Source organism: Lactuca virosa, chromosome 4 (assembly GCF_052849685.1).
Source record: "Lactuca virosa cultivar CGN04683 chromosome 4, Lactuca_virosa_CGN04683_v6, whole genome shotgun sequence".
Lineage (NCBI taxonomy): Eukaryota > Viridiplantae > Streptophyta > Magnoliopsida > Asterales > Asteraceae > Lactuca > Lactuca virosa.
Genome location: NC_136429.1, coordinates 153,196,429 through 153,210,597, shown reverse-complemented (window position 1 = coordinate 153,210,597; position 14,169 = coordinate 153,196,429). Strand labels below are relative to the sequence as shown.

Sequence of the window (14,169 nt, the reverse complement as noted above, 5' to 3'; positions counted from 1 at the left end):
CATTGTTGCTTTCTAATTTATGTTTCTCTTAAAGGTTCGAAATAGATCAACGCCATTAAAATAGGGCATTGTTATGCCATTTTGCCTGGGGCATGAAAAACCATTGGACCGGCCCTATATATATATATATATATATATATATATATATATATATATATATATATATATATAACATGCATAAAATATTCACAATTATGTGTATCCAATTTGTAAAAAACATCATTACCTCATGTTCCCGTTGATGAAAATCAATTCGTAATAACATTTCCGTAAAACTTGTATGTTCATCAATGTACTAGTACTACCGTTTTATAAGTATGATTTTGTTTATCCTATTTCATATATTACTTTTACATGTGTCAAAAGAATCTTAATGCCATTTACTATGATATCATCAAGGCAACACAACAACATGATCATAACCTTCCAGTTTAAACAAGATATGAGATGATCAAACGCTCCCTTTTGAACAAGATAACATGATACAACGGTTGTACCCAAAGAACCAAAACTATGCAAAGAACATTCATCATTCAGAACACTAAAGGTGAAAATTCTCAAGCAGTGAATAACACTGCACAGACTACAGATTGTACAGGGGCTAAAAAGTAAAATTAAGAACAATATTAAGCCGAAGAGAATTGAAGCATATAAACTTGATAGACACAAGATGAGTAAAGTTATAAGCCTTTTATGATTGTAAGATTGTCTTTAATTCCACCATCTGTTGTTATATCACCACCATTTTTTTGGGACATAAAGTAGCTCAAATATCTTTCTTCCTCAAGCTTCAATAATCTTGCTTCCTCAAGCTGCATAAAAAAGAAGCTTTAATCAACTGTCATCTTTGAATACACATGGAAGACACAAAGCACAAAAACTATGACAACTTATTGTGTTTTTGATAATTTAACTCAAACACATGTACTTTAGAGAAACAGGGTGTTTAAGATTACACTGGAGCTTGTATTTATAGTCAGAGATATCAGCTTTTAAGTAATTAAGAAACTAACCAACTTCTTTATAAACTTGTGTATTAATTTAGAAACTACTAGTGAAAGGCTTAAAATTCAAACCTGAAAAAAAAAAGAGAGAGAGAAGTGGGAATCAACAAGACTTGAATAGAGTAGTTTAACAGCAGCAAGATTGTTGAGATTTGCAAAAGTTGAATACTGTTAGTGATAAAGCAACAGCAGTAGACTAAGAATAATCAAGAATCAAGAATCGACTCATATCACATGCATAGAACACTCGAAATAGCTTTCACAAGCTGATGTATTATGTTATGTATATTCAAAATCAGAAGATTCCCCTCCTAATACAACTTGGAAGCCTTTAATATAGACTCCCTTATGGTTTCTTTAGGAACACAAAGTTTGTTGTTCTTGAAAGGAATAAGGGCCAAAAGCCCTCTTTATACTCTTGAATCATTTTGAAAAATAATAGGTACAAATGTTTGACCCTTACACTGAGAATAGTAAGCATGAGATATCTTGTTGAGAGGGAAACTACAACAATGTTAGAACTTCCAGTTTTATACATTGAAGCAAACATAAAGGACTTGAGGAATTCTACCCATTTGGGTTGAGTTTGCTTTCGACATTCATATGCCTCAAAGCTTGATGATCTATGTAAAACAAATTGAACAATTTGATTTGGCCAAGTTCTCCTTGATTTTCTCAAATGCTTTATTGGCAGATTGAATCCATTCTAAAGAACCTTATTTGACACTGCCAGTGTGATAGAGAATGTGCTATGGGTCTTATATAAATATATGGGTAAACATGGGGGACTTAATTGTAATATCTATTATTATCTATTTTGCACCCTATCTAGAATTATCTCAAGAATAGCATAAATAGAGTAGTGATAGGAGTAGTGAGGTATTGAGTATTTTGTAAGCTTTGAGTATCGGCATTAGCTTGGGCAGAGGTTTCTTTTGAGAGAACTTTTCTGATTAGGGCAGGAGGACAATCATTTGGATTTCCTTTCTGATTTGTTCTTAATTCTATTTAGTAATCAAATAGCTTCCTAGATCTATATATCTCATATTTTAGTTCCATTTATCTGTTATTGGATTCACGTTCCTATCAATTGGTTCCGTTGCCGGGAAATCGAAATCAACCATGGTTACACCGGAGTCTCAAACTGTTACTCAACTTGAAGCAAGGACGGATGCGCGTGATAAGAAACTTGAATTGTTATCAGATCAGTTAAGGGATCTTACCTCTTTAGTGAGATCGGTGTGTCAGGCTCTTAATAACCTACCCAAATCACTCGAAAAAATGACGGAAGGCTTACATCGACCCACATGCAAGCATTTTTCTCCAACTATGGAGACAGAGACTTCATTCTTCAGGGGACCAGCCATTAGCAACGATTACACTCTGATCGATGACTTAGGATCGTTGAATCAGGAGGGGGATGTAGAAGAATACATAGAGAATTTCCAAGCCCTATCAACTTTTCTTCCATACCAAGCAGAGGAACAACGACTTGAAATATTTATTCATGGTTTGCAAGCGGACATAAAGAACTGGCTTAGGTTACTCCGACCGACCACCTGTGAGAAAGCAATTGATCTCGCCCGACATGTTGCCACCGCCATCACCGCTCCGGGAGAACGTCCAAGCGTGAATGGTAAGGTATCAAAATATACTTCTGGCTCCAATTTAAATTCGCACTATGGCCCACATGATTTGACCGAGCAGTCAATTGGGCCTAATTCACAGACCACTCAAGCACTCGTACCCAATACTGCGTCTCTTCAATTACCACTAAAACCCTACAAATCGCCAAAATTGATTGTTATCCCTATTTGTAATGTCATTACTACGAGCCTGTTTAAACAAGAAGGGGAAGACGAGGATTCAAATTTGAAATGTAATTATTCAACTTTCGTGAAATCTCTGACGTCGAATTCTGAGTCGGAAGCCAAAACACAGCACCATGAGCTTCACGATGAGGACTCTTGTCTCACCGTGAATTTAAAAGACGAATTACTTGTACCTGCAATCTCCCTGCGGTCTATTGATCGCTTAACCCAATTTTATAAACCCACTTGTAAGATAAAAGCATCCGATATATACCAAGAATTGGCTACCAGTAGTATTGAAAACTCTGGTTTGAACAACAGAATTCATGGAATTCTCTATAAAAATCGATGCAATCAATCCCTCAAAATGGTTGAGACACTATTATATTTGGATTGTTTGAACAAATAGGCATGTGTTACTGGTTATTCAAATCTTGTTTTCATGAAGGATGATACAACCAAAGCTTATGGAGACCTTGAAGCCAACAGTTGGACCCATCAGAAGATCTTATTGTTGCGAGAAGCTATTAAATTCTTCTATAAAGATAAGATAGAGATTGCCAAACGGAAATTAAACACCAGATTGAAGGGGGACAAGGTCATCCCTACAGTCATACTAGAATATGGAATTGGAGAGAAGGGAAAAATCGCATCTGGTAATGAAGGTTCCATCCCTGCAAATGCTACACTACAAATAATATCATGGAGGGTCCCTACAGATATTACAGATGACAAGAAAGTCATCCAGAAAAGCTTTAGAAGAAGGGGAGGGATTCCAACTCCCAAATGAAGGGGTTGTTTTTCAATTTAAGTTGGTAGGTAAGCTGAAGTATGGTATTGTATTCATCAGGAAAGGTCATGATGATACTGAGCCTTTCAATTTCAAGGCAGATAAAGAGCAGGAAGTTGATAGGCTTGAAGAAGTTGTGATGATGATGAAGAAAGGTGAAGTAGCTCTTCTGAGTATTGCACCAGAATATGCTTTTGGTTTTATCGATTTCAAGCAAGAATTAGCAGTATTGCCGCCTAATGCCACTGGTACATTTGAAATCGAGCTTGTCTCTTTTCTTAAGGACAAAGAATCCTGGGATAGGAACACCACCAAAGAGAAGATTATAACTTTTGGCAAAAATAAGAAAGAAATGGAAGGATATCGAGCTACGCTCAAGCTTTTCATCTATTATACCTTAAAGGTTGCTATAAAGTGCAGAAAGCTGTCATCTTTTGGCCAGCCATCAATGAAAGAAGTTGTGTTGATTGAATCCAATGAAAGAAAGGAAACTAGTTGTGTTGACAGCAAGGTAAAACAAAGGAAGCAATGGTTGATTCCATGGCAACAATGTCCAATCAAAGAAGCAAAAGTGTCTTTCAAACAAAAAGTCAATTTCCTAACTCCCGGCTTGAGGACAAGCCTCTTCTTCAAGACGGTGGTATTGATAGAGAATGTGCTATGGGTCTTATATAAATATATGGGTAAACATGGGGGACTTAATTGTAATATCTATTATTATCTATTTTGCACCCTATCTAGAATTATCTCAAGAATAGCATAAATAGAGTAGTGATAGGAGTAGTGAGGTATTGAGTATTTTGTAAGCTTTGAGTATCGGCATTAGCTTGGGCAGAGGTTTCTCTTGAGAGAACTTTTCTTATTAGGGCAGGAGGACAATCATTTGGATTTCCTTTCTGATTTGTTCTTAATTCTATTTAGTAATCAAATAGCTTCCTAGATCTATATATCTCATATTTTAGTTCCATTTATCTGTTATTGGATTCACGTTCCTATCACAGTGAGAGGATCAACAATCGTGATCAAACACCTAACAAACCTCTATTAGAATGAAGCAAAACCATAGGTATTGGCTATGTTTTTCATAGGGTAAAACTTTGGCTACTTGGCTCCTACAACTTGATCCTACATTGCCATATTCAACAACAAAAGTAACGTATCCAAGTAGTGAAGAATTTGGATGTTGAAACGTGAGCTTAGTCTAGGATTAAAAATAATAATAATAATAAAAGAGAGAAGTCAGAATCAAGAACATGGGATAAGACTTGATTAAAGTTTTTCACCACCAAGATTAAGTAGATTGGCGAAAGTCAAATAATGTTGGAATTGCTTATTTAAAACAACTTATGCTTATTTGTAAAAGTGCTTATTAGCTTTTTCGTTGAGATATGATCTTAGATTTGACTCAAATTCAAGCCTTTCCAGGACTTTGATCTTCGTGTGAAATTGGTTTTTAAACATTTTGTGGAAGTTTTGAAGAAGAAAAAAGAGTCTCGCTTTTGATTTTTCTATTGTAAGCAAGATCCAAGTGATACTTGTGAATTGTGATATGGGTATGATCATCAATAAAGGTGACAACATCTAGACTCGAAATCTCTTTATCTTAGATACCTCCTTTGTGTGACTTAAGATCTTGGAGTTGTCACATAAAGGAAGGTTACCTAATCGTTGACTATTGTTAGTTGATGAATTGTTGCTGCAGAAGTTTCCTCATGGTGTCTCAGGCTAAAATTGTTGCTGCTTTCTAGAAGCTACAGATAAAGTTCGAGTTTCTTACAGCTAACCTTCGGAATTCTTCATGAATACAAGGAATGACTTTTGCACAACTATTGTGAAAATTTGAATTGTATCCTGCTCTACTTAGGGTTTAAGTGCTTATAATGTAATGCCTCATATTTTGCATTCTTACGCATTTGAATGCTCATATTCTCCCACTCCAGATTTTGAGAGCACCTTGGACACTGCCTCCAGTATCCATTGGTCTCACTAATAAATCAACATATGAACAAAACAAAAAAGATACGCAATCCAATAAACTATCAGTATAAGATATATATATATATATATATATATATATATATATATAATTGCAAAACTATGTAAATTGATGGATTTCAAGGCATAAATATCAAGACATACTGATACTATGTAGACAGATCACCAACCTGAGTTAGAGCAACTTGCTGATGTTGTAGGCATATTGATTCCCCTTTCAAGTTTGCCTTTCCAGACCCCTCCTCACTCCTTTCACTAGAACCATTTCCATTAATCAAAGCCCCTCTTTTCCTCTTCCTCTGAAACGTGTACTTGATAACTCTATCACTCAACGGTTGACTTGGAACCTTTGTTTCTGAACTCTTTAATGGTGGCTCAACCTCCTCCATTTCTGTGCTCTTCTGTTGCATTATTCCATCTTTCTCTGTAATTCTGCTTTCACCATTACACATTCTTACTAAATCTTTATCAGAGTTTTCCTCTAAAAGTTTGACTGAACTTGGAGAAGTCAAACATGAATTACCAGCCGTTAGATCCATCTCCTTTACTACTTCTTTCTCCTCCACAGAGGGTGTTATATGTAATTTATCAACTACTTCGTCCTCTTTGACAATTGACTCGGGTTTTGTGTCATCTATTTCTGGTGGGGTCCGTTCGCATGCTCGGATTCTTTGAGTACACCCATTTCTATACAATTCGGTTTCTTTGCTTCTCAAGATAATAGAAGGTAAATCCCTGTTGCTGATTAAAGATTTCTTTAAAGGAAATAAAGAATTATAAAGTCTCTGGCTTTTTGAATTGGGTTGTACTTCGGTAGCAGGAGGTTCAGGAATTGATGCATTGTCTACTTGTACAGGATGCTTTACTTGTTTGCTTCTTGGGAACCTCTCAAGTTCTGCTTCAACTGCTCTCAACTCTTCCCTCAGGTCTTTCACAATGTCTTCAGCTTCCTGAAGTTGTGCTTCCAGTTCTTCAATTTTCTTTTGTTGGGTGCATGATGCCACTGCAGCTTCATTAGCCTGCCAAAATTTTCAAATGGGTATTCATCAAAATTGGGGTTTTGTACTTTAATCTTACATTGATTACATCAAGACTCTATTATCTCTTTCATCCACCCTGAGAAATGTGAAAAATCCTTTTCTGACACCACCCACTAAAGAGGGGTGTGTGTGTGTGTGTGTTAATGTGAGTGAGACAACATATTTTCAACTTCTTTGGGTGTTGGCCTATTTTTTCTTAAACTAGTGTTGAAAGACTTGATGCACCAAGGCATATAGGAATTGCAAGCTAGTAATACATTTATTGCATTGTTGCTTTCTTTGACATGTGAACATGTGACATGTTTTCTTACCCATAAAAACAACTAGTTTGTTGTGGAATCCAAAACGAGTTGTTTGTATTTAAGTTTGTGTTTGTGAATTTCTTCCTGCATTAGGGCAAATCACATAAAGTCTATATATAGAAGATGTGTTATTCAAGGCAATAATCAAATGATGTCTATACTCTATATATAATCCTCAATGTGCAAAAATTCATTTGAATAAAATAGGAATTTCTAGTATATAGTAGGTCCTTTACACATCGAGTCTTGTTAAAACTTAAAAGAACTTGACAAGAGTCAAAAGATTAGACTTCTAGGCTGCCTTTATTACACGGGACTGGATAAGTTTCCTAGGGCTATTCTTGATGATGAGGAAAAGGGCGTTCATGTCTTTTGCACACACGAGTGATCCAGTACTTAAAACTCACTAAAATCTTTTCATCTTATATCAGCCAATGGTCAAATACTATGTCACTATAGAATAACCTTAATCACAATTCACACCCATAAACAATCACACACATGATTAAAGTAATGACATAAGCATTTATTCAAAATCATATAGTGTATAATTTTTCCAACCATACCAAATGAATGAAATCATTATATCACTCCAAAATGCCCCTCATTGATCAACTAATCAACAAAACTTTGTCATATATCAAGAAAACCCCCAAAATATGTCCACTCTTTAACAAAAATCAAGACATAACCTACAAGAAACAAAGTCTATCTCAGATAATTCATAACACAAAGTTGACTTCAGCTCACTCTAATCCAAATTGCAACCCTAAGAGAACAATCTAACAAAAGCATCGGAATGCAAAGATCAACTAAGATTCCAAACAAGACAAACTCAACCCTGTTCGAGTCATCAGTACACCTACAACACACAAACCCTCATTCAAATTCAAAGTCAAGTCGTCAAAGTTAACCCCACTTGTCAAAACGCGAAGAAAATGCGGAAATTCGAGAGTGTTTATTTATACCTTGGAATCCATCATCTGTTTGAGTCTCAGAAGCATCTGAAGCGCGTCTTCTTTAGCGTTTTTCAGCTCGTACTCGAACCGAAGAGCTTTCCGTTCCGACACCATAATCCTCGCCGCTGCTTCTTTCGCCGTATTCAGTATAATATCCGCATACGCCTTCTTCAAAGCCGTTAATCTCTGCAACAGTCAAATGCAAAACAACCCAAGATCAAACACCAACAAAATGTAAATAAAGAAGATCAAACACGATCCCCCGATGAAAAAATCAATAAACCCAAATCAAGAACAAAAAAACGGTTAAAGTGTTATATTCTCAGGCGAGTAACTGTAGGGACGGCCTCCGCCATCAGCGGCGGCGGTGGCGTGAGTACGCGAAGTGGGTGTCGAAATTTTACCTCGTCGGCGTCCATCCTTAAAGCATCGAAGAAATTGATTTAGTTTTTTTGTTTCAGACCTTAAAGAGAGAGAAAAGGGTTAGTTGTTGCCTCTCTTCGTAAGCAGCTGTCTGTTACGAACTGAAAGTTCTGTTGCCCTTGTTACGGTTTTACCCCTGGTTTTTTCTGAATTCACGATACTGCCCTTTTGGGTTAAACCTGCGAACCGTGATATGGTTGGACCGGTTTGTTCGATTTTCCAGATTCTGAATGTTTTCCTATGTGCGCGCGCCACAAGGTGGTTTTAAATGACGTGGCATGAACTGGAGGCTACACGAGGGAAACCAAAATTTGAGTTCAATCGTTAAAATCAGATTTAACCAAATTGAGAGAAACCTAAGATTTAAATAAAACTCAAGGTATTTTTAAAAATAACCATTAATTCGTAAGTTTTGCAAACAAAATTGGTATAGTGTCTGTGAAAGTGACAATCCATCTAGGAACTGGAAATTATTTAAAAAAGGAATTATTAATTTTGATACTTTTCCGTCTAATCGTCTATCTTTAAAAAATGACGAACAATTTTTAAGAAAAAAAAATCAAAAAGGGTTTCATACGAGGATTTTTTATTTTATAACGACGACATTAACATTAAAAACTAATAAAAGCTAAGAAATTACATATGAATAGTTTGAAAAGAATGACATTTCATCCATTCTAACCAATTAACACAAAAGCTAAGGAATTAACATTAAAAACTAGCAAAAGTTAGGAAAAAGTTAGGAAATTACATATGAATAGTTTGAAAAGAAATGCTCTAACCAATAAACACAAAGTTTATGATTTTTAACTCTAATCCAAAAAAATGATTGAGACTGGATCTGAAAGTAAAGACTTGATGAGTTTGCGATTGCTAAAAAGCAAATTATTTCGAATGGCAACCCTTACGTGTAAAATCCTTTAAATCCATCAATATAATTCTATTTTACAGTTGAAGTTGCAATACCAATGTTCTAAATAACGTAAGGCGTGACTTGACGGCAATGTCAAGCCTCAAGCTTTTCTGAGCCTTGGCGAACCACGTCGTTTGTAAGGCGTGACTTAAGGCGGCAATTTTGTACATAATTAATATTTTTATATGTATTTTCAACTATTATTTTATTTTATACACATATATAAGTTAAGGCGGCGTTTTAGTAAAGTTTGGCGGCAGACACAAGCCTTGGAGCCATGACGCGCCATGGTGGAGCCATGACGAGCTTTTTAGAACCTTGTGCAATACACACTCCAAAATGAGATTTTTCATTATGTACTTAACGAATTTGTGGTTTTTTCTAGACAAAAACATGTATTTTTTTTTTATTGTAAATCTAACATTCATCATGCGACATCTGACATTTGTATTGTGAAATTAATAAAAAAATTCATGTTTTTTTTATAAATTCAACGTATGGAACATTAAAAGTTACAAAAAAAAACTGTCTGACAACATTTCTTTAAGGAAAAATTGTGAGTTTATTTCCGACAAAATATTTTGTTATTGTTCGTATATGTAAGGTCTTTTGTTAAAAAACCACGTTGTATAATTTTCGAAAAATATAAATTTTCCTTATTTATTTAATTTGGTTAAAATGAAAATAGGTTGGGGAGGCAGACCTAATATCATTTTGTCTTTCCAACATTCTGAATGAAGTGTATTATAGAGACAGTGGATGAGAGTTATGTGAAACACTTGAAAATGTTATTATGAAAGTCCCAAGTGTTGCACATATGTATTTAGTAAATGGGGGTGATGATCTGGAGGAAGTGGCTTCGACTATTCAATATGATGTTGTTAATTGATCAATTGTTGGTGTAACATCCTGTTTTGAGAAGTTTCTTATTTCAGAATTATGGACAATAAATGGATCAACCAAAGGCCTTGGACTTCAATGGGATAGGGTTTAGACCCTATCGGATGATTAATAATATTGGTTATGTGATCCAAGCCCTTGGTTTGTGTTTTGGAGTCAAACGGTAAGACGGGAAAAGTGATTTTTCAAACTTCTTTCTTGGAATAAGGATTTTAGTTCAGTATATTTTAAGTTCAAAGTAATTAGATAGGATTGTGGGGCTCTTCAATACCTTTCCGTGCATATAAAGAACGCCGAAATCAGAGTTGAAACGAATAAGTTATGGTTGTTTGAAGTTAAGCCGGAATAAGATAGTCTGGTAGTACGTTGGGCGTACACCAGGAGTACGTCGGGCGCACTAGGCTGATGAATCGCGTGTTTAGGGCATTACATTGGGCTTAATTTTAGGTACGCTGGATGTACCTCCGCAGAGTGAAAACCCTATTTTCGTGGTTTTGAGCCCTATTTAAGGACTCTAACCCCTTGGGGTCCTTCCTAACATCAGCCTCCACCCTCTTGAGCCTCTAACTCGAAACCCTAGCCCCGTAGAACAAAACTTGAGCCTTTATATGTGTTTTGAGTGCATTTTGGATGAAAGAGAAGTTCAAGCTTGTTGATTGTTGAAGCTCAAGCTTGTGGATCCAGAACCTACATTGCTTTTCTCAACTTTAGAAGGTATAAAGCTTGAATCTTGATGATGCACTTGTTAGATCTAGCTAGTCTTGTGTGTTATGAGCTTTTTGGTCACTTTAGTGCATAAAGTTTAGATCTTGAAAGTTTGTGACCTTGTTATGGATAAAGTTGGAAACTTTATCCATCTAAACATCATATTGATTCAGATCTGAAGGTTGGAGACTTGGACTTAATGAATTAAGTTGAGAAAGATGCATTTTTTGGTCCCTTTGAGTCTTAAAGACTAGATCTTGGTTGTTTGGACCATTCTAATGGATAAAGTTGGAAACTTTATCCATTATTGAGCTATTAGGAACCATAAAAATATGATTGTGGTCCTTTTATCCCTTCCATACAAGAATTATGATGTCTTAACGAATAAATAAGTTAGGGTTTTAGCTTTTGGACCTTTTCTAGCCATGGAAAGTCATAAAGGTGGAAACTTTATGACTTAAGTCGATGTTTTGAGTCTAGATCTGAGTTGGATGGAAATGCCTTAATGAATAAGAACTTAATGAGAAGGAAGGTGTCCAGACGTAGTATGTTGGGCGTGTCAAGGGGTATAATGCACATACCTGGTCAAGGTTACGTGGTTTGGTCAAGGATGCACTACGTTGGGGGTAGTTAGTGAGTACGCTTAATGTACTCAGTCAACTTGACTTTTTGACTTTGACCTTTGACCAAGGTTGACTTAAGGGAATTTTGGGTATTTTGATATGTGGTTTGAGATTTGGTCATTTTTTATTGTATAGTGACCACTAGAGATATATTTTGGAGCAGTGATTTGTGCAGCTATTTTTCAGACGGTGAGGTGAGTCTTCCCACAGTATTTGCGGGTCGAAGGCACCAATGTCGACACATTGTTATTTTATAGTTTGTATGTATTCTAGTTGTCTATGTGACTCTTGCATGTGTTTGTATGTATATCGGGCGGGGCCCGATGTGTGTGACTCTTGCATGTGCTTGTATGTATACCGGGCGGGGCCCGATGTCTAGCGGGGCCTGATGAATGTGTTGGGCAGGGCCCACCACATATGAATGACAGATCTGTACCGGGAGGGGCCCGATGTATGTATGTATGTATGTATGTATGTATGTATGTATGTATGTATGTATGTATGAGGTATTTTTGGGAACTCACCTGTAACACCCCAGTTTTCAGGTAATTTCAAGTTCATCCCTTGGGTTTTAATTATGTCATTTTTGATCCTTGGATTGGAAGGAAGTGGGCATGGGAAGCCCTAGTCGTAAAAAGGTAATTTTGGGAGCATGAGTTGTACGCTGGGCGTACATGTGTGTACGTTAAGCGTACTAGGGCGCGCCCTAGTACGTTGGGCGTACACATATGTACGTTGGGCATACTTCTGTCCGGGTGAAAAATCCTAATTTTTAGGGTTTGTGGAGTATTTAAGCTTCTTTATGGACCATTTACTCCTATCTTTCCAGCCTCCAAGTTCTTGAGTCGTTTTTGGCAAACCCTAACTCCATGAGTGTGTGTTTTGAGCTAAGAGTGTGTTCATTATGTGCTTAAAGAATAAGGAGTTGCATCAAGGTCATTTAGGGATGAGCAGTTAGTCCCAAATCCCGATCCCGTACCGGTACCGTACCGGAACCGGTACCGAACCGTACCGAATTAAAAAATACGGTACGGTACTCGGTACTCCAAATACATGAAATTCGGGAATCGGTACCGCCGGTACCGGTACTAGTACCGAAAACCGGTACCATTCCCGGTACCGGTGATGTTAATTCGGTTCGGTACTCGGGATTGACTTTTGATCGAATTCGGTTTTCGGGAAATCGGGAACGGAACGGGACGGTACCGGTTCCGTCCCACGCTCATCCCTATGGTCATTAGAGATTGAAGCAAGCTAGTAGATCTTGGATCATCACTTCATTTAGAAGCTCCAGAAGGTAAAAAGTTGCCACCTTTATGCTTGATTAGTTTGGATCTCATCTTGGTAGCTTTATGGTGCTCTTTTTGTCCCAAAAGTCCCTTTTTTGTGCATGTTCGATTTTGGATGTTTTTAGTTGTCCTTCTAGACCCTAGGAAGGGTTCGTAGTCATAAAAATGAGGTACCAATGGCCAGGTGTGTCTCATGCATTTGGAAAAAGGGTCTTAATGGGTGAAGACCTTGTATTAAGAACTTTTGGACGTGTAAAGTCATAAAGTTGGAGACTTTATGACTGTAGGGTGCATTTGGACCTTGGATCTAAAGTATAAGCTCAAGTGATAAGACCATTAAGCACTTAAGAAAGGAAATGGAATTGCGAGGGTGTTGGATTAGGTGTCTAAGCCCATAACTATAATTGGTATGTACTTGACCCGAGAGTAGCATGGTCCATTTGGGTTGCATATCACCAGGACAATTTGATAGGACGGACTTTTGAGAAGAGGTTATTTATGATTTATTAATATATTATAAGTTCTAATATATTAATATGAAATCATATTATTTAATTAGTATTGATCAAGAATTAATTTGGAATTAATTTAGTGATCAAAAGAGACTAATTAAATATATGGGGATTGATTTGGTAAATCAATGATTCTTATAGTGTGGGTCAATTGTTATTTAGGATAGGCTAAACCAATATGATGGTCCATGGAGGTTTAACCCATGGAGCCTAAGTAATATGAAAGGTCATGGAACATTAGGGTTTGCATGGTTGTAACCCTAGTTATGCCACACTATAAAAGGAGTCCCTAAATCACCAAATCGGCACCCTAGTGTCCTAAGAGTTCATTGAGCCGATTTTGTGCAAGACATTCTCTCTCAAAAGTCATCCTTTGTCTAAGGTGTGTTTTGAACCATTTGAGGTGCAACATGTGGGGCACTAAGTTCTTAAAGGCCAAATACAACAAGTTCTACAAGCTACATAAAGAGGTAAACTCTTAACTAGTATTTTATGTTGTTTATGTCAATTGTTTGTTAGTTGTAGGCTTAATGCTTTGGAAACAATATTGTATGTATAATTAGAGAAAACATAGATCCAAAGCATTTAGGGTTGTATGTGCACCATAGGATGTTGTAATGTATAAAACCCAACAGTGGTATCAGAGCCTAGGGTTGTTTTCTAGTATACTTGATGTTTATTGGTTTCCAGAGTTGAAAAAATTTGTTTTTCTGCATTCTGACTGATGAACTCGCCGAGTCCACTGGGTGACTCGACGAGTCCACTCAGAAATGGACCAACTCGACGAGTCCAGTTCATGTACTCGCCGAGTTGGTGCTCCAATTTAAAGATAATTGTCATAATTTCAAGATTTGTATTAGTTTATATGATTAGGCTAATTTCTTGAAGATCGATGATATGAAT

General features: G+C 36.6%; 1 protein-coding gene across 1 annotated transcript; it reads right to left on the bottom strand.

The window, feature by feature from the left end:
- Window positions 1-448: 448 nt before the first annotated feature.
- Window positions 449-8,439, bottom strand: LOC145107567 (uncharacterized). The gene is made up of 4 exons (XM_079044471.1): window positions 8,306-8,439; window positions 7,911-8,087; window positions 5,771-6,619; window positions 449-812 (listed from the first exon to the last, which is right to left on the bottom strand). The coding sequence occupies exons 1-4, from the start codon at window positions 8,318-8,320 to the stop codon at window positions 681-683; spliced, it is 1,173 nt and encodes a 390-aa protein (XP_078900597.1). The 5' UTR covers window positions 8,321-8,439; the 3' UTR covers window positions 449-680.
- Window positions 8,440-14,169: the final 5,730 nt, after the last annotated feature.

What these genes read in the sequence shown, in the direction of transcription:
- LOC145107567 (XM_079044471.1), bottom strand. An exon ending in AACAGATGATGGATTCCAAG is followed by an intron (nt 6,620 to 7,910) that starts GTATAAATAAAC and finishes AAATTTTGGCAG; the next exon opens with GCTAATGAAGCTGCAGTGGC. An exon ending in AGCAAGTTGCTCTAACTCAG is followed by an intron (nt 813 to 5,770) that starts GTTGGTGATCTG and finishes TTTTTTATGCAG; the next exon opens with CTTGAGGAAGCAAGATTATT.